At 40.7% G+C, this 21244-nt stretch overlaps 1 protein-coding gene and 1 pseudogene across 1 annotated transcript in view; both read right to left on the reverse strand.

The window, feature by feature from the left end:
* Window positions 1-21244, reverse strand: part of NUP210L (nucleoporin 210 like) — a 105450-nt gene that overhangs the window by 2620 nt on the left and 81586 nt on the right. Inside the window, exons 24-37 of the mRNA XM_058539245.1 lie at window positions 20954-21016; window positions 20401-20580; window positions 19945-20025; window positions 19725-19856; window positions 16456-16614; window positions 15400-15491; window positions 14378-14552; window positions 13307-13482; window positions 12324-12541; window positions 10665-10801; window positions 7223-7349; window positions 4814-4963; window positions 2830-3080; window positions 2146-2358 (exon numbers count right to left, since the gene is read on the reverse strand). Of these exons, the coding sequence (XP_058395228.1) occupies window positions 2146-2358; window positions 2830-3080; window positions 4814-4963; window positions 7223-7349; window positions 10665-10801; window positions 12324-12541; window positions 13307-13482; window positions 14378-14552; window positions 15400-15491; window positions 16456-16614; window positions 19725-19856; window positions 19945-20025; window positions 20401-20580; window positions 20954-21016 (2154 nt within the window). The remainder of the gene's footprint in view (window positions 1-2145; window positions 2359-2829; window positions 3081-4813; window positions 4964-7222; window positions 7350-10664; window positions 10802-12323; window positions 12542-13306; window positions 13483-14377; window positions 14553-15399; window positions 15492-16455; window positions 16615-19724; window positions 19857-19944; window positions 20026-20400; window positions 20581-20953; window positions 21017-21244) is intronic.
* LOC131405020 (cytochrome b-c1 complex subunit 10-like) lies at window positions 18565-18820 on the reverse strand (annotated as a pseudogene).

Consider the following 21244-nt stretch of genomic DNA (forward strand, 5'->3'; position numbering starts at 1 on the left):
TCCATGCTAATCCTCTTTTTGCTGAGGAAGACCGGCTCTGAGCTAACATCTATTGCCAATCCTCTTTTTTTTTTCCCCCCAAAGCCCCAGTAGATGGTTATACGTCATAGTTGCACATCCTAGTTGCTGTATGTGGGACGCGGCCTCAGCATGGCCGGAGCAGCGGTGCGTTGGTGCGCACCCGGGATCCGAACCCAGGCCACCAGTAGTGGAGAGCGCGCACTTAACTGCCAAGCCACGGGGCCGGCCCTCAAGGCCTAATTTAGATACAGTAGTATGTGTGCTTTAGTAACAAAAAAAAAAAATGGAGCTTTAGGTCTGATTACTGTAATATTGAAGTGAAATATTTTGAGATGTGGCAATTGGAATATGAAATTATCTGGATTCCACTGGTGACAGTCACATATACTGCTGATTACTAATGTGGTTTGTTGCCTATATTCATATTCAGTGGAATGCTAACCTTCAGTTAGAGGTTAATTGAAAATAAAGATGCAGTTTTTTTCCCATTCAAGCTCATGGACACCTTGAGTTCTATCCATGGACTCTTGCGGAGATCCATGAACTCTAGACTTAAAAACTGCTCTTGGGGTTGGTTGGCCCCATGGCTTAGTGGTTAAGTGCTCACGCTCCGCTACTGGCGGCCTGGGTTCGGATCCCGGGTGCGCACCGACGCACTGCTTGTCTGGCCCTGCTGAGGCGGCGTCCCAAATACAGCCACTAGAAGAATGTGTAGCTATGACATACAACTATCCACTGGGGCTTTGGGGAGAAAAAGGGAAAAAAAAGGAGGAGGATTGGCAATAGATGTTAGCTCAGGGCCGGTCTTCTTCAGCAAAAAGAGGATTGGCATGGATGTTAGCTCAGGGCGCATCTTCCTCCCAAAAACAAAAAACTGCTGTAGTAGGAAGAGCACAGATTGGAGTTGAACACTTACTAGTGATGGAACCTTAAACATCTCAATTTCCTCAACTCTTGAAAAGAGAAAACTCTCTACCTTAGAGTTATGAGAATTAAAACAAAATGCATATAAATATGCTTAGGATGTTTATTGACCAGTACATATCAGATGCACATAAAAACCACCTTTCAGGGCCGGCTCCGTGGCATAGTGGTTAAGTGCGTGTGCTCCGCTGCTGGCGGCCTGGGTTCTGATCCCGGGTGCGCACCCGTGCACCGCTTGTCAGGCCATGCTGTGGCGGCGTCCCACATAAAGTGGAAGATTGGCATGGATGTTAGCTCAGGGCCAGTCTTCCTCAGCAAAAAGAGGAGGATTGGCATGGATGTTAGCTCAGGGCTGATCATCCTCACAAAACAAAAATAAAAACAAAAACCTTTCTCCCATTAGGAGATGTACTAAGGTTCAGCCTAATTCACTCTAATAGTTAAGATAAAGACTTTCCCTTGAGGGATGGGCAAGTAGAAGTGACAAATATAAGCAGGATGGTTCTCTGGCTTTCCTGGCACCTCCTTCCATAACTCTTTTCCCATCCCACCCAAAACTTGGTATCATTTCTAAACTGGGTAATGGCTAGAATCAGAATTTTGGAAAGCTAACCCTTGATTCTAGAGTTATCACCATTTGCCCATTGCCAGATGCAAAAAGACCTGCTAAATATTTTGGAAGAAAATGAAAAAAAATGAAATAGGATAAGTAGTAACACTTATGAAGCTGACAAGCTCACGTTAAACTGACATTTTTTTCTTCTTTTTTTTTTGAGGAAGATTGGCCCTGTGCTAACATGTGTTGCCAGTCTTCCTCTTTTTCTTTTTGCTCCCCAAAACCCCAGTACATAGTTGTGTATTATAGTTGTAGAGTAGCTCTTCTATGTGGGATGCAGCCTTAGCATGGTTTGATGAGCGGTGAGTAGGTCCACGCCCAGGATCTGAACTGGTGAACCCTGGGCCACTGAAGCAGAATGTGTGAACTTAACCACTACGCCACCAGGCCGGCCTCTAAACTGACATTCTTAACTATGTAAGTTAAGTATAACATCCATCTAGTGATAAGAAAGCTACCTGAATGTTATATTTTGGGTAGGCTTGGAAAATAAAGATCCATGCCAGCTAGTTTGAGTAATCTTCATCAAGTGGTTTCCCATTAACTAAATTGTGAGTAATTTAGATTAAAAATAGGAGCCCCCAATGCTCACCTGCACCAGACTTATCCTTCATTGCTCTCACTAGCACAGCCTCACTTTGACTGGTGAGCACACAGGAAATATTGATGAAAACAGGTGATGCCATCTGCTGGAGGGAAGTGAAGTTGACTACTCTGACAGGGTAGATGGCCAGGCCAGGTGTGAGAGAAGAGTGCCTGTGGCCAGAGACCGCTAGAACTGGGGAGCTGGGGAAGACCTTGGAGAAAGATAAAATGGCACTTGTTTGAAAGATGAAAAATAAGTTGTGTATCAATACATGCCAATCTTAAACATATACAGCAAGACACTGTATTTCTAGTTCTACCTAGCTGTCTGACAATAAGTCATTTACTTTTTCAACTTAGATGTATTGAAGGATAAGGAAAGAGAATGATCTGTGAGAATACAGTAGGCGTCAAAAAAGTTTTAAACCAGAATTCTAAAGATTGTTTTAAGATAGCACTGGTGTTTTCTTCCAGATTGACAAAGCTCATGACCTCAATTTTGGACTCTGGGTGCCCTCCTGGCATTGTAAAGGGGACAGATTTCCTTCATTCTGTTTAAGAATTTCCTCTGGTGAATTTTATCAAGGCATTCAGTAACTGTTCCTTTACCCTTGGACTGGGAATAAAAAATCTCTTTTTTCAAAACCCTGATTTGTTCTGTTTTGGTTCAGTCCTTAACATACCTCTAGCTTCTCAAGAACTCTATGCACTCCCAGTATTCTTATCTCTCCGATGTCTTGTTTGTGGCTAAGAACCAATTCTGACTGATTGATGTAAAATGCTGGGATGAAAGGAATGAGGATTCTTTGCATTCCGTTCTTGCTACTTTCACTGACGAGTGTGGCCCACCCATAGACTGAGGTGTCAGCCATGCTGAGGGCCTGGAGCAGCTCCTTTGACTGGGGTCGAACCTTGATTAGGCAGACATAAACCCCTGAAAAAAAGAGGAAAAACTGAGCAGGAAGGTTCAGAGGCTCTTGAGTCAACTGAATTAGGATAGGAGGGAAATGCAAATTTGACATGCAAATTCAAAAGAAAATGTGAACTCAGTTTTGAGTATTCAGTGTTAGCACACTGTTGTCCCCTATAGGGGAAGATACCAAAGAAAAAGAAAACAGTCCCAGGAAACCCACAACTGAACTTGTTGCTTAAGAATACCATTATTGATAAATCAACATGTCAGGGAATATTCAATAATATAGTGCAAATGGAAATTAGGGGATATAGAACGAAGTAGTCGGTGAGATCAGGAAAGGGTTTGTGAAAGAAAGGCAAGCTTTGAGCATGGTTTAATCACTTCTTTATCAAACCACCTCTTGATGGCCTTATTTCTGTCAATAGTATTGTTTTTCTAGTTACCCACGCTCAAACCTCAGCTGTCTTTTGACATCCTTTCCTTCATTCCTGTATCCAATCATTCTCCAAGTCTTGCTAACTCATCCTTTGAAATGCCTCTGACATCTGCCTCCTCTGTTAGTATTTCTCTATTACTCTGGTCTAGACCCTCATCAATTCATGCTTGGATTTTTGGACTGGCTCCATTTACGAGTATCTGTGCCTCCTATTCTTCTTATCCATTCTATGTCATGCCACTAGATATTTTGAAACTGCTTTCATCTTATTTTTGAAAACTTCTCCAGGGCTCTATATTGCCTGGAATGTCCTATTCTCTTCACATCTAGCTCACTCCTAGTCATCTTTCCAAAGGTCATTTCATCTGTAAAACCTTACTTTAACTCCCAGGTTTGATGTAGATACTCTTTTCTTTCTGCCGCCCTAGCGTCCCATTATATCTTTATTCTATAACTAATCACCCTGTGCAGTACCAGTAAGAGTTAAAAGCCTTGTCTTACTCCTCTTGGTACCTCCAGTGCCTGTCCTGGTACCAGGCATTCTGTTTGGTGCACAACAGTTTGCTGAATAAACCTTCCTTCACTGGTTGCTCACTACTCATACCATTCACACTGCCTGGCAGTTGAGCAGAAGCTCTCCCATGATGTAGCACTATTCTATTTACATTTGATATGAATCTTCTCATTTTATTTTATTTTATTTTATTTTTTTTAATTTTATTTATGTATTTTTCCCCCAAAGCCCCAGTAGATAGTTGTATGTCATAGCTGCACATCCTTCTAGTTTCTGTATGTGGGACACAGCCTCAGCATGGCGGGAGAAGCAGTGCGTCGGTGCACGCCCGGGATCCGAACCCAGGCCGCCAGCAGTGGAGCGTGAGCACTTAACCGCTAAGCCATGGGGCCGGCCCTGAATCCTCTCATTTTAGATCAGTTGATTTATATAAAGTTATCTCAACATCAAAACCTACTTCCACTTTCCACTTATTAATGCTATTCTTCTGCTTGGAATATCCTTCAGTTCAACAGCAAACATTCAAACTCTGTGCTACTTGGTGGGGATAAAAAGCAAATGAGACATAATCCAAGCCCTCACAGAGACAACAGGGACTAACGCAGAAAATAGTCAATTGTAGTAGAAAAGCACAAGGTGTTATAGAGACGTGTTAAAAGTTTGTTGAATGGACTGAACAAAAATGTGGATTGAGAAAGACTCCATAGTGATATAGCAGATGAAACTGCAATCCAATAAGAAAGTGACAGTTGTACAATTTTGAAAACAAGGGGGAATCTAGATGCAACTGGTGGAACTCACCTTTCTCCACGCTGAAATCTGAACGGACATGAAAGACTTTACTGGCTGGAATGTCTAGCAAAGTATTACTGAACTGTACATGGCACAGCATGAGGGTCTCTGGAAGCAGTATTGTTGTAATGGCCAAGGCCTGACTTTGGGTGCAGGATCCTAACAAGCAGAAAAGAGGTAAATAGGTTTGTCACTAACAAGAATTTGTAAAAGGGGAGACCGTTATATATAGGCAGTTTGGTATCAAAAAAAATAAGACAGAGGGTCAGTTCTGCTTGACTTGCTATAGCTGTCTACTTGCCAGCTCTGTTGGCTCCCGCTACAATCAAGGTGAAAGAACAGTGTAAGACCCTTGCCTCTGCTAGTTTTTGAATGACTATAGTGGGGCTTCCATTATCAATATCATAGGTGGTTTCCTCTTTCAAAGGTTTTTGGAATTCATCAGTGGGAATAAGACACATTACAGGGAAGTTGGACAACTATTAGAAATAAAAGCACTACAGTTGGGAGGTAGCTTTTAAGTCTAGGAAGGTTTGTCTTCCATAATCAATTGCAGTATGATTCAAGTCAAAGATCTGTAGAACTGCATTACAAGTGATACCTTAAACAGGAGCCACATAGCCCAGCAAAAAATGGACTGGTGCCATGATTGGGTCAGCTGCAATGGATGCCATTCTAGATTAAATAGGAATTGGTGTCCAGTTAACAAGATTTTTCCCTGCACAGTTTCTTTTTTTTTTTATAATTTTTTTATTTTTTCCCCCAAAGCGCCAGTAGATAGTTGTATGTCATAGCTGCACATCCTTCTAGTTGCTGTATGTGGGACGCGGCCTCAGCATGGCCGGAGAAGCGGTGCGTCGGTGCATGCCCGGGATCCGAACCCGGGCCAGCAGCAGCGGAGCGCGCGCACTTAACCGCTAAGCCACGCAGCCGGCCCATCCTGCACAGTTTCTTAATGGTCTCAGTTTGCTGAAGCTCTTTCTCAATTGCCAACAGTCCAGTGACCATTCTCAACCTTTGGAGACTATCAGCAATATCAAAGGAACTGTTTCATGAGGTTTCATAATAAGCTGTGGTTTTAGAAGGATTCTGCAGGGAAAAATTGCAGTCTGTTTGTAACATCATAAGACAGACAACAGTGAGTGAGTATATTATGAAGAAGCATTTAGTACTTTATAAAAGAACCTGGAAAATTTAAAGATTCAAATATTATTTATACATACTTAGATTGTATTTATAAGATTAAATATCTAATATGAAAAGAAAATACATTAAGTGCTTAAAAATTGAAGGACAAAAAGGACAATTAGAGTTAAAATTGTCTTAAGTTTTATAGATAGTAATTATATTCTGGATTTCTCTGCTTGGTTTTGAGTGTTCTCTTGGCTGAAAAAGAAAAGATCTGGAATTTATTCTTTCTTTAGGGGAAAAAAGGGAATAAAAGAATGTACATGGACTTTGGAGAGGGACATATCTACCACTTCTGCCACTAACTTGTAACTTCTTACCTTGTACAAGTTACTTGCCCTTAGATTCAGTATTCTCATCTTTAAAATAATAATTACCACATGATGAGATTGTTAAATGAGATAAAATATATAAAAATTCCTAACATAGCATCTGGAATCTATTAGGAGCTTCTTGTACTTTAGTTTTCTTTCTTCTCCGTTTTTTAGACAGCAAATCATAGCCCAATACAGAACAAAAAAAGAAACAAAACACACAAGGCAAATTTGCTGAGCAAGTAGTATTTCAGATGTCACGTAGTCTAACAATTCTCAAATGGGGGAAGCTTTAAAAGAATGGAATCATAGGCCCTATCTCAAACTTCCTAAATCTCTGGATGGAGCCTAAGAATCTGTATTTTTTGTGTGTGTGTGTGAGGAAGATCAGTTCTGAGCTAACATACGATGCCAATCCTCCTCTTTTTGCTGAGGAAGATTGGCCCTGGGCTAACATCTGTGCCCATCTTCCTCCACTTTATATGGGACGCCGCCACAGCATGGCCTGACAAGCGGTACATCGGTGTGCGCCCGGGATCCGAACCCGAGCTGCCAGCAGCAGAGCGCGCGTACTTAACTGCTACGCCACCGGCCGGCCCGAGAATCTGTATTTTTAAAAAATTTCCTTGAGCAACCTTGAAAATTAGCCATGTTTGGAAATCTCTGGTTTAAGCCACTTCCTGTTTTCAGGCAGGGTTATAACTAGAAAGACAATAGTGAGTAGGTTGAACCTATTTCAAAACCTTAATCCAATCATAATTTCTGAGGTCTCATAGCTTTCAATGATTTATTTGTGAGGGTGGAGTCAATTTTGAAATAAAAGGAAACTTGGATTGCTAATCCAAAGGGATAAATGAATTGAGGGAAGATGGGAAAGATGGGAACAATCACCCAGACCTATAATGAGATTCCTGACCTTTAAGATTGACACCATTTCTGCCAGTGGTGATGAAGAGCTTGAACACAGTTGCATTGGGGGTATTGGTGAGATAAGTCTTGAGGTCATAACTGAGTGTTAATCTGGATGATGCATTGACCACCACCTGTCAGCAAACCAAAAGAAAATCTTAGGTACATAAATTCCCAGAGAATTTGATTCTCTCCCTCTCTACCCCTCATACGTTATTTAACCAAAAGCATCTGTTTCACACAAGTGCAAATTGCCCTTCTAGTGATCACATATTTGAGAACCACAAAATCTGTTCACTTTTGAGAAGAAAATAATATTTTTCCATAAAAAGAGGTCTTTGTCCATTTTTCCTTCTGACATACCTTCCATTTGTATGACTCCCTATTAAAATGCCTTTGAAGACAATTGAAACTTCTTTAGGAAGTTTTCTCTCTCTTTAGTTGCATATAATCTCAACCTTTTCTGAAACTTCAAAGTACTCCGTTTCTCTCAATATACTTATAATGTTCTGCCTTACATTGTAGGTATTTTTTACTTGTTAAAATCTCTCCTACTAGTTTCTAAGTTCTTCAACTTAGAATCCTAATTTATCTTTCTACATCTTGTACTGTGCCTTGTATTTAAGGCAGGTGCTTCATGATTACAATGAGAGAAGATGATAATGATGACCCTTTTCCCCCCAGTGTCTTTCAATTTAAATAAAATATACTATCCAGTCTCCTCAGGAATTATGGTACTACCACAGTTTTTTGTTTTTTCAAATATTCAAGGACCTTAAAACCAAGTTTGTTACATTAAGAGCTCAGTGAGGAGAGGAGTTTTGTCTTTCTCATCTTTGTATTTCCAGAGCCTAGCACAATCACTGACACATAACAAGCCTCAGTGAGTGTTTGCTAGTTATTGAATAATTAAATGAAGATTTTACAGAATACACAAACTGGAATATAAGTGACCTTTTTTTTTTTTTTTTAATTTATTTTTTCCCCCAAAGCCCCAGCGGATAGTTGTATGTCATAGTTGCACATCCTTCTAGTTGCTGTATGTGGGACGCGGCCTCAGCATGGCCGGAGAAGCGGTGCATCAGTGCACGCCCGGGATCCGAACCCGGGCCGCCAGCAGCGGAGCGCTCGCACTTAACCGCTAAGCCACCGGGCCGGCCCATAAGTGATCTTTTGACTTGTGTAGCTTCTGACACCATAGCCCATTCCCTCCCTTGCCGTTTGTGACACCCTTTCTCCTTGCTTTTCTAGACCTAGACCCTTCTCAGTCTCTTTTTCTAGCTGTCTTCTCATGCTCCCTCTGTCCTCACCCCTCTTATGTGCTCATGATACAAGTTCTCTTTGGATGTTATCCAATTTTTCCCTCTGTACCCTTATACACTTATACTGAAGCCACCCTGATTTATTCATTAGTCTTCAAACACAACATATACTTTTATTTGCCTTTGCACATCTATGCCTTTAGTCTAAAATGCTTTCTCCCCTTTTTCTGCCAGACAAATCCCAAATCCTCAAGACTCAGTTTAAATGTGACCTCTGGAAAATTTAGCCTTAATGTCTAGGCAGAATTAGTGACTTTCTTATGTATTCTAAGAGCATTTCTGACATACTACTAGTAAAGCAATGATAAATTATGTTGTAATTATTTATGCCATCTACATGTGATTATATATGTCACCACTAGACTGTGAGCTCCTTAAAAGAAGGCACCAGATACCATGTGGGCATTTATTTTGGGCAATTTACTCATCTATAAAATTGGGATAATACTTTACTTTGCAGGGTTGTGAAGATTAAAAATGATAGTTGCACTGGATGTAAAATCAAAATTAAAAAAAAAAAAATAGGGGCCGGCCCGGTGGCATAGCAGTTAAGTTTGCGCACTCCGCTTTGGCAACCCAGGGTTTGCCGGTTCAGATCCTGGGCATGGACCTACTCACTGCTCATCAAGCCATGCTGAGGTGGTGTCCCACATAGAAAAGCTACAACTCTACAACTATGATATACAACTATGTACTGGGCCTTTGGGGAGAAAAAAGAAAAAGAGGAAGATTGGCAACAGATGTTAGCACAAGGCCAATCTTCCTCAAAAAAAAAAAAAAAAGAAGAAGAAAAAGAAAAATAGATGCAAAGTGCCAAGCCCATAGTAGAAGCTCAAAAAATGACAGCTGTTACATCTGAGGAATGAAAAGAGGAACGAACAAGTTCTTTGGGCACAGAGGAAGGAGACATTACATGTATTTAAGTGGGAAATAGAAAAGGTTTCATAAAGCCACCCTCTTCACTTATTCACCCATCTCACCTCCTCAAGGATATCACTTCAGCCATTCTCCCTACTCCTACATCCAATTTCCCTTCTCTACTGAATCATTCCTAAGTCATTATTTCTCTCATTTTAAAAAACAATCAACAAAACAAACTCTTGACTCCAACTCCTTGAAGAGCTATCCTATATTTACTGTCTCCAAGTCCTCATTTCCAATTCTCTAATCAAACCTTCACTCCCATCATTCCACTGAAGCTACTCATCAAAGTCACTGGTCTCCATATTGCAAAAATCACCAGTCATTTCTCAGTTTTCAGCTTACAGTAGCATTTGACATGGTTGATCACTCCCTCCATCCTTGAAATACTTTCTTCACTTGGATTCTAGGACACCAAAATCTCTGGGTTTTCCTCCCACTTAACTGGTCGTTTCTTACAAATCTCTCTTGTTGGTTCCTCTTCTTCTCTCAGAGCTCTTAATATTGGAGTGCCCCCTCGAGGTTAGTCCTTGGACCTTTCCTCTATTTACGCTCATTCTCTTGGTGATCTAATGGCTTTAAATATCATCTCTATGCTATGCACTCCCAGACTTACAACCAGCTACCTCAACATATCCATTTGACAGCTAATAGACATCCAATTTTACATGTCCAGAACTGACTGATCTTTTCTCCAAAACTGTTCCATCTACAGTCTTCTCCATTTCAGTTGATGGCAACTCTGTCCTTTTAATTGTTTAATCAAAAACTTTAAGTCATTCTTGATTCTCTCATACGCTACATATAATCTGTCAGGAAATTCCATTGGCTCTACCTATAAAATATATTTAGAATCTGATCAACTTCTCACCACCTCCTCTGTTACCACCCTGGTCCACCATCATATCTCACTTGAGTTACTACAATAATAGCCTCCTAACTGGTCTCTCAGCTTCTACCCTTGCCCCTATAGTCTAGTACGAACTGGTAGCCACAGTGATATTTTAGAATATAAATCAGACTAGTCATTTTCTGATTAAGAATCCTAATCACTGTTTACCTTTATGTTCCAATAAAGTTTGTTGGCTGGCGTTATATCTGATATGTGAGTGTATTTTTTTTCCTAGGATGTGTTTTCTGTATGCATATTCCCATATATGGAAATAGTCACCCTAGTCTCTTTAACCCTAGAATCGTTAGGTTTACCTCACGATATGTTTTAACCACTCCTGGGATGTCATGAAAGATTGTTGCTATTCCTGGACTCCTGGCCACTCCAACCCCAGTGACAATGTCTGTTTGTAGAATATTGTCAGCAGAAATCATCCATATCCCGGGTTCACCTAGGAAGAGATAAGAGAAAGCACTTGGCTGCAACCTTTGATAGAAATTGATGGTCACTCTGACCTTACTCAGACACCAGATCAGTAGACCACTCAAGTATAGAGATATCTCTTCCCAGGAGTAACACCCAGCTTTGAGGATAACTTTGTTTTCTGAATGTCAGGTTCCCCTTCATATATCATGCCAGAAAAATAAAATAAGAACTACTGACCTTCAGAATCATAAAGGGAGTTACTTAGTTGAAGAATGTAACTGTTCTCCTTATGAAAAAGAAAAACTCTTTTTACACATAGGGGTAACTCTGATTAAACTTTGTGTAGACCCTGCTAAGGATGAATCTGCTTTGAGCTACTGATTGATATCAGCAGGAAGACTGCAAGAAAGTGACAACTGGCAGGAGAGAGGATTTTTTTACTATGGCTTAAATCTCAGGGCGGCAGAGGAATGCCAAAGGTTAGGTTAGATTATGGATACTGGCATGTGGCCCTTTTGTTTCCTCATCCAAAGTGGTATAGATTTGGGAAGCCCCAAAAATTCCAGAATGGAAGACAGGGACAATCCTGATAAAACCCAGCAAAAGAGAGTAACAAAGCCTCTGCTTCATTGACAGGAGATTAACAATCATGGGATTGTAATTCTGATTGTCAACCTTAAAGCAGAGTTAGCTCACTGGCCCTGGATTACACGTTAGTAGTGGTTCTTTGCAAATCACAAGATTGGAGGATTTGGCTGAATAGAGCTCCATTTGTATCAAGTCCAAAATGTATAGTTAATGCTAAAGTCAGGTCCAACATTACATAACTTTACCCAAACACTTGTATCAATAGTTCCCAGAAGAGGATGCAAAGCCGAAGCTCCATACTACTCCAGCCAGTCTTATTTGGATGGAATATTTGGATGTATACGCCCAGTCAGTGCATACCACTTTGGAATATGCTGTCCGTAAGCCCGAAGAACTAACACTCATTTCCTAACCAAAGACTGATTTTCTTTAACTCAGTAGTACTTCTTAGAACAGAAACGCTTTGCTGATCAGGAGTATGGTTTAGCCCAGTGCAAGACCAAACCTTATTACAGTGATAATATATGTAGGAGTTAGGCCTTCAAATGTACCTCACAAAACGGTGTACACACAATTGGTTCTCAGAACTAAAGTTGTATTGTCCTTTCCTTCCTTTTATCTCATCCTTTACTGCTCTTCAATGTAGCAATTACCCTCCTTCAGAAGCTGGGAATGGGGGAGAATGTATGATACCCTACACTATCTACATAACACAATATATAGGGCTATGCATTCAATAGGCACTTGACAAATATTACTGGCTGACTTCTAACTGGCTGACTGTTGAGAGGAATGGACACTAAACTGAGATTTATCAGTTACATGAAAAATATTAAAACATACAAAAGTATTTTCTTTCTCAGAGAAAGGTTTTAGATAATTTGGAAAAAATCCTCTAAGGGATGAGTTGCTTTCTAATCCTGTCAGTTGTGAGTTTGAGAAAGGGAAGGTAGCCAGACCATTCTGGTTGACGAGGTGAATACTGAAGCAGATGACATCTCCGACAAAGGTAAGCTTGGTGTCTGGCTCAATGGCATGCTCTACAGCAACAGGAATATAATCTGCCATGCCTGGATGTCTCCGATCCCAGAGGCCCACAAGTGTCACCCCTCTGTTCACAGCCTGGGCAATGTAAGTATAGTTCCTATTCCCTGGTCCAATAAGCAGCAGGTCGTCTCTGAAAGTACATGAAAGGTCTACAGGAAAGGTACAAATCTCTGAAAAGAGACAATAGTTAGGAAATAGTTCTGGGGGCAGACCCTATAAAACATTTTATGTTCAACAGCTCAAAAGTTCAGAAGGAATTCTACAATGGAGAGTAAGCACCCAGGGGCCAGGGATCAGATCTATTACCTTCATATATATAGTGCCCAGTAAGGAATTTTTTTTTTTTTTGAGGAAGATTGGCCCTGAGCTAACATCTGTTGCCAATCTTCCTCTTTTTTTTTTTTTTCCTCCCCAAAGCCGCAGTACATAGTTGTATATCTTAGCTGTAGGTCCTTCTACTTCTTCTATGTGGGATGCCGCCCCAGCATGGCTCGATGAGCAGTGAGCAGGTCTATGCCCAGGATCCGAACCGGCAAACCCTGGGCCGCCGAAGCCGAATGAGCAAACCCAACTACTATGCCACCAGGCTGGCCCAGGAATTTTTTTTTAATGAAAAATTTTTTTCCAGTGTGCTTTATTTTTTATAATAATACTCCAGTTAGCTCCCTATGGGAGCTTTCTGTGAACTAGGACTTGACAGATTCAAAACATCCTAAAATTTTTCTTCATTGAACAACTAATACCATTCTGGTCTTTTCCCCATCTTAATAAAAGAAATAAAGATCAGATTCCAAGTGCAGGACATGGGAGGAATTTACTGGAACTGCTATATTATACTAGTCTAATCTGCAAGATTTCTACCACAGTATCAACACCACTCCTTTGACTTCCATACCTGTTCAGAGCCAGGTAAAGCTGGGTATTGTGTGTGTGGAATTTCTCTCCAATGCTATTATAAAACTGAACAATGAAGGTCAGAGACATGCCCAAGGGAAAGGCTGATAGGGTCCTTCCTTGGGCTGTGTAGAGCTTGGGTTGGCTGCTCATTTGCAGGTATGTCACTGGTGCTACCTGTGGAAGACAAAAACCCACTGGTACAGTAAAGGATGTGTTGGAGAGGAGCTGTGACCATATTCTGAGATTTATAATCAATGATAAAAATGGTGTTCCTCTTTCATAGGAAATAGCTCTTGATTTGAGATGACTTAAATCAGAGTGAAAAAGAAATATGACAGTATAGGAAATGGCTTTTTAATTATTAAAGCTGTGGGAATGTAAAGAGAAGCTGGAGCTTTTTGAGGAAAGGACTGCAATTCATCTATTTTGCGCAGTTTTAATATTTGTTGTTAAATAATAGATCATTTATCAAGAATACCACAGATTGTGTTTTCACACTGTAAGAGATAAGCTGTGATACAGTAAGACAAGTCCAGCTTTGAATCCTAGCTTCATCATTTCATCACTTCATTTAACTATTCTAGGGCTCAGATTTCTTATCAGTTTGATAAAGATAATAATGCCTACCTTATAGGGTTTTTGTGGTAGTTAAAAGGGATAATATACATAAAAGGGCCAACATAGAGGCTAGAATATACCAGATGTTTAATGCCTAAAAATTTTTTTGTGTGTTAGACTAACTTACTTCTAAGGTCTCTTCTAATTTTTAATTTTTTTTATTCTAATAACAAAGCCTAATTTTGATAGTAACAGTTCTACACTTCTCCCACACCAACGCTTTTGCCAAAGCTGCTCAGAAGACAGTCACACCAATTTGAGGCTAATCACTTTTATAACAAGGACTCTAAAGTCCACTTTAATTTGGTGGTTTATAACCATACAAGATTTTCCTCTTATCTTACAGTTCATTTCTGACTTCCAGAGAAATTTCTAGTTCTTGAAAAGGGAAATCTGCCTCTTAAAGCCATGATATTCCTTTTATTTTTTTTGAGTAAGTCCCTGAACTCACCTGAACCCCAGTTATGGTTGTTTGGTTGACTCCAAAAGGTTCTATAGAAGTGACTTCCAACACGGCAGTACCTGCAATGGAACCAGCTTTCAGGAGCCCTTCACCATCCTCCTCAATGACAGATGAATTAGGGAAACACTTGAGAACACGGGAACTCACAAAGGCGGCCCCTTCCCTAGGGAACAAATGGAGCAAGTGGCGTCTCTTGGGGGCTCTGACCAGAAAGAAAGGAGTAGAGGTTGCCAGGATCACTGTTAGAAGCTGTGCTCTGAAGAAACTGCTTGCCATTCTCCATGTGGTGTGCTTATTTGTTCCTCAGGTAAAAGTTTGCCTTTGGATTATGTTTGTCTCTTTAAAAATCAAATCCTATTACACATTTATCATTAAAAAATTATTCGGCCAAAAGAATTGAAAACAGGTATTCAAATACTTGTATATGAATGTTCATAGCAGCACTATTCACAATAGCTAAAAGGTAAAAACAACCCAAATGTCCATCAGCTGATGAATGGATAAATAAAATGTGTTATAGCCATACAATGGAATATTATTCAGTCATAAAAAGGAATGAAGTACTGATACATGCTACAACATGGACAAACCTTAAAAACATTATCTAACTGAAAGAAGCAACACAAAAGGTCACATATTATATGATTCCACTTATATGAAAAATCTAGAATAGTTAAATTCATAGAGACAGCTGATTAGTGGTTGCCAGGGACTGAGAGGAAGGGAGAAGGAGGAATGACTGCTCAATGGATTTGGGTCTCCTTTAGTGGTAAAGAAAATGTTTTGGAACTAGCTAGAGGCGATGGTTGCATAATACTGTGAATGTACTAAATGCCACTGAATTGTACACTTTAAAATAGTTAGTTTTATGGTATGTGAATTTCACCTCAACTAAAAAAAAATTATTTGTGGGTTACAAAAATCCCCTAGAAGACAATAGTTCTTTCCATGTGCAATGTTTTACTGAGGGTAAAGTTGGAACCTGGCCTGCTCTTCTCCATTCTTCTTACCTGTTGGTATGGAGTTTGAGCTGAGAATTCATGGGCATCAGAATTTGCTTAGGTTGGCACTCTGGGTAGAAAAGTTGGAGTTTTTCAAACACCTATAATGAGAAAATAATGTTTTTCTCATTTCTGGAAAAGACAAATGATGACCTGTACTCACATATGGACAACTACAAATCAAGTCTGCCTAACTTCAATTTAGCCTACTGTTCCACAGGACTCCTTTCCAAAATGAGCCAGGCACTTAAAACAAACCTAGATATTCTAGAATATATAATCTAATAGTGGCCCTGCTTCTGACTACAAGGGACTGGGCATGTGACAGAGTTTACACTTACCACATCCTCTGTATTATTTAGATATTAGGTATAAAATAATTTTGAAATTTCTAATTTTAGGTCTGTTAACCTGAAAAGACATTTGAGAACAAAGAACCTATAATATTAAATTAGTAAGGGACACCCATTCAGTGACTCCCGGTAAAGTGTTCTTTTCTCTACCCCTCACTGAATCAGAGAACCAAAGCCAAAATAAAGGAGAAAAAAAGAACAAGAGAAAAAATCAGTCCCATATTCAGAGGTAGAGAAACTTATTTGCCCCATATGAATGATAAATTTTCTTTTGAATTCTAAAAACAATAGGGCCATTTAGCTTTCAGCCTGAGAACATCTATAGAAATTATTCATACTCTTATATCTTACCAGAAATTAGGATTAGATTTAATTCTACCTGTGAATATAGCTAAGTGGACTGTAACATAATATCTGTGTTAGGCAAAACGATTCAGAAATTCATCCCTCTTTAGTTATTATGGTGTTCATATCCTGTGTTCATTGTGTAGGGTGCTGAGGGGAGTGCATGTACTATAGTTTCTAATGTCAATTAATTGCCTCTAATGCCTAGAGGCAATTAGCAGGAATGACAAAGATCTAGAAACTATAAAGCCGTTCGAGGGATCCCTCTAGCAATTTCTCTATCAGGACTAAGCTCTTCATGGATGATAAGAGACTATAAACACTTCCTTGATATAAAAAAACAAGATTTAGGCTTTTGGAACCTTACCAGGATCTGAACTTCATCAGACAGGTCCAACAAATTCCCCTCAAACTGCCCAGAGGAACTGTTCATACAGCGGACAGTGACTTTGATACTAGTCCGGCCAGCTGCCTTTGTGTGGACAACCATGGCAAAGTTATTCTCTGCTGGGAGCTGTAGAAAAACCTAGATAGTGAGGGGATGGATTAAGAAATATTCATGAATAAACACTGTGCCCTTCTCTCTTTGCTGTAACAATAAGGACAATGTATCTTGGAAATCTAGAAGCTCTCTAGAAGAACTAGAGTTCCAGGGCTTATTTTCATAGTTATTTCTTTCCATATTCCCAGCAACATAGTCACCCCTGGAGTAAACCTCTGTTTGCAGTGCTCAATGAATTCTGGCAATCTGGTAAGCTTCTTATGCTATCTTGAAGACAATTCACTGATAGGAGAATAGAAATGAAGGAAGGAGTTTGTAAAATGGGTTCAGATGGTAGAACTTGAGATGGGAGAGAAGGGAGACAATCTACTCCTGGAGTTCAGAGTGGTAGCAAGGAAGACGAGGACAAGAAAGGGAAGCCTCTATTTTAGGACTACGTTAAAACTGGGTGACCATCTCCCCACTTGCTTCACTCACCATTCTAGTCTAGACTGGATAAGGATTAGACCTGGACAAATTTCTGGTAATAGGGAAGGCAGAGCCAACACTAAGGCAAATGTTGAAGTAGACAACTGCCTACCTTTTCGGCACTCATTTCATGTCCTATCTCCCCTGCCTTCTTGCTGTCCAGAGTCCTCAAGACCTTCCTTCCAGCTCTCTTGACTCACATAGAGTCCCAAGTTCCAAAATCACCTTTCCCTCCTCCCCTACATAAAAATCCCCATTTCTTTTGTAGAATCTCAACAGATCTCACTCAGTTGTCTGGAAGAAAGTCTTATGCTAAAGAACAAGTGGTTTATAATTGTTTAATCCAAGCGAATCTCTAAATGGTGACATCACAGTGCAGGAAATCTACCGTGTGGGGCATTGGAGACCTTTCTATTGCCTATTTCATCACCCAGTTTGCCTATGCAGGGTCTGAGGCAGAAAATCTCTGTATAGCTCTCAATCATTTCTTCTGCTAGAGAAAAGAGTGATGCTTTAAATTAGAAAATTGGGGGCCGGCCCCGTGGCTTAGCGGTTAAGCGCACGCACTCTGCCACTGGCAGGGTTCAGATCCCGGGTGTGCACCGATGCACTGCTTCTCTGGCCATGCTGAGGCCGCGTCCCACATACAGTAACTAGAAGGATGTGCAACTATGACATACAACTATCTACTGGGGCTTTGGCGGGGCGGGGAGAGGAGGATTGGCAATAGATGTTAGCTCAGAGCCAGTCTTCCTCAGCAAAAAGAGGAGGATTAGCATGGATGTTAGCTCAGGGCTGGTCTTCCTCAAAGAAAAAAAAAAAAAATTGGAGGAAGGGAGAAGTAGAACAGACGCTAAGGCAGAGGCCATCCCCTGCTTTCACAAAATCCCTATTTGCTATTCAAGAAAAAAAGCCAAATTCCTCTGCAGAACTCTACCAAACTAAGTACAGTTCCATCGCTCCTCAGTTCCAAGTATAACCAGGCTCTGGGAAGCCCACGACGGTAGAAGACCCACCCACCAGAGTTTCCCTAGATTATAGATCTAGGGACATTTTGAGAAAGATCACAAATAGATTTTTTTCTTTTTCCAGACTTCTCCTACTTTTCTTTTTAGCTGGCTCCAGAAATACCCTACTAATTCTAGCTCCTGTAACTCCTCTGTTCTCTCCCAAGGTCTAATTCTTTGTTCTTGAGGGCACTGAGTTGTGACCTACTGGGTACCTTGGCCCCAGGTTCCTTCTTCCTAAGGTAAAGCCCATACCTAGGCGGCTGCCACTGTCGCCACATGACCTTGAGTGGGTTCCATCAAACTGATGATCAGGTAACAATGTTGTGAATTAGTAAAGTTTGTCTGTAGCATCCACCTTTCTTTTCTTTCTTTCTTTTTTTTCTTTTTCCTTTTCAGGTTTCAGAGTAAGGTTTAATGCTATGTATATTAAATCATCAAAGCTATTTTCAGTAACATAAAGACTTAGATTGCATTGTAGCTTTCCTCCACGTCCATCCTAAGGGCTTCGGCTATTCCAGATGCAGCAGGTGTTGAAATGGGAGGAGCCAGCACCACCAAAGGGAACCATGGAGGAGCAGTTTAAGTAATCGTCTTTTTTGAGTTTGCCATTGATATAAGGCACTCAGTCCAGAAAGCTGCCAGTTGATGGCCCATACCAGCCGCATGGTACCCACAGCACCTCACATACTCACGGTGGGCATCCAGTTCTTCCCCAGCTCCCAGTACCTTGGGCCCAGAAATGTGTTCAACATCCACCTTTCTTACTGTTAATGTCAACTGCCCATCATGCAGCACAAACATGATTATTAATATAATTGTATCTGAACATGTTAAAAGACTATATGACATATTTAAACTCTATGTATATACACCTTACGTTCATAATGTGTTACTCTTGCAACATAGTCATCTGCTTACAAATACAACAAATGCAATATTAAAGGAAACATTGCTTTTGAGAGTTCTTTCCAGCAAAGTATATTAAAAATCATATCGCATTATCTGAGTACTCAAATTGGGATTGTTTTTTTTTTTTTTTTTTGTGAGGAAGATCAGCCCTGAGCTAACATCTCCCAATCCTCTTTTTTGCTGAGGAAGACTGGCCCTGGGCTAACATCCATGCCCACGTTCCTCCACTTTATATGGGACACCACCACATCATAGCTCGACAAGCAGTGCGTCAGTGCGCGTCCGGGATCCGAACCAGCCAATCCTGGGCTGCCGCAGCAGAGCGCGTGCACCCAACCGCTTGCGCCACCAGGCTGGCCCCCAAATTGGAATTCTTCATATGATTTTCAGGTTTCCAGTGTTCACAGAAAAATAGGAAAAGGAGATAAGTAATAATATTGTGTAGTTTAGAAAGTGAGTCGTGGGGACCACCAGGTAGCGTAGTGGTTAAGTGCGTGCGCTCCACTGCGGCGGCCCGGGCTTCGGACCTCCGGCGCGCACCAACACACTGCTTGTCAAGCCATGCTGTGGCAGGGTCCCATATAAAGCAGAGGAAGATGGGCACGGATGTTAGCCCAGGGCCAGTCTTCCCTCAGCAAAAAGAGGAGGATAAAAAAAGAAAGTGAGTCAGTCTAAAACTTATGCTGAAATAAAATAAATTTAATATCAAGATCCTGAAGGTAATATAATAAACAGAAAAATTCATACCTCTGAATGCCTGGGCACTAGATCCAACACATCGCTTTTGCTCATGGACCAGTGGAATGTGAACCCAGGGTTGGCATTGCTGAAGGAGAAAGGGGTCTGGGTACTGGTCACTCCCATGACATAAACTGGCATCTGAAAAGAAAAAGTAGTTTTGTGCTATATATACTGCCCAGCTGGCATTATCAAAATAATGAACCCAGAACAGAGTCATCATACCGACCTCAGTAGCTGTGACGAGTCGAGTTGTAGCCGCAAGGATCCTAACAGCCCTTAGCTGCACCACTTCAATCTGCACTTCATCCTGCTCAACAGAGTGGAGAGCAAGCTTAGGCTAAGAGGGAGTGTCTGCCCGGTGGACAGAGGGCTTATGATAACTAGTTGGTTTGTTGTTTTGTTTGGGGCATTCAACAAAAAAACATACCATAGATATGTTTGTTTTTGTTCTTTACACGATTCCTTAAGGATAGGGACTACGTCTTATAACAATGCCAAGTACTCTGTGGGTTTTTCACTAAAGATTATATATTTCCCACGCCTGGTTAAGAGCATGCCAGATGAGGGGACTAAAGTGTTCTCCTGGGCTGCTGACACTCTCCTCATTACTACTCCTTCCCCCACCTCCCAATATGGTTCCCAGAAGGAAGAGTAGAAGCAGAGCAGAACAAAGAAACAATACCTGGGAAAACACAATGACTTTGCCAGTATCTTCATTTACTGTCTCGATGGTGCCATGGACCACAGCTGTGCCAACCACCTTCCCTGTAACTTGCCCCCTCCTATTAACAACAGCCACGGTCTGGTTACTGATGGAGAAGCGAATGATAGATTGGGGCTGGGGGCCACCTTCAGACATTACCTGGAATTTAAACATACCATTGAATGCCTGGAACATGGGTAGAAGTCACATCTCTTTTCCCAACATTTTGTCCAAGGCTGACTTCTTCATTTTCTCCCACTTCCCAACCAGCACGTCCCATATCAACTCAAATGCAGACGAAATGGAAATGCTACAAATGATCCTTGAGATTGCAAGAGGTAGTTTATACCACGTTCATCATGGAATAGGGAAAATACTAATTTTCTTCTTTATCAGATCTTGTTGTACTTGGCTGGGAATAGACAAGAGGAGGCCAGTAAGAAGAAGTGTGTGTGTATATATGTGTGCTGGGATGGGGCGGAGGTAGAATGAAGAGAAAGGGTAAATCTTATTTTTCTGTCTTTAAGATCACCTGCATCATGTTAGTTGGAATTAGTGTCATTTTCTCTGGAACAAGTCTGAATGGAGGAAACACCTTGAAGGAAAAAACCAAAAGGACAACAGTGACTAGAGTTGATTTCATAACAAATGATCATGCAGCTTATTCTAAGGAAAAAAATCCTAATTATGTAAAATGAAGTTATACACAAAGACATGTAGTTTATTTTATTTATTAATATAAATTTTATTTATAATAGCAAAAAATTATAAATTACTTAAATGAGAATGCTTAAATAAGTTATTATATACCCACTCACTGGAA

This window comes from Diceros bicornis, chromosome 4, assembly GCF_020826845.1.
Source record: "Diceros bicornis minor isolate mBicDic1 chromosome 4, mDicBic1.mat.cur, whole genome shotgun sequence".
Lineage (NCBI taxonomy): Eukaryota > Metazoa > Chordata > Mammalia > Perissodactyla > Rhinocerotidae > Diceros > Diceros bicornis.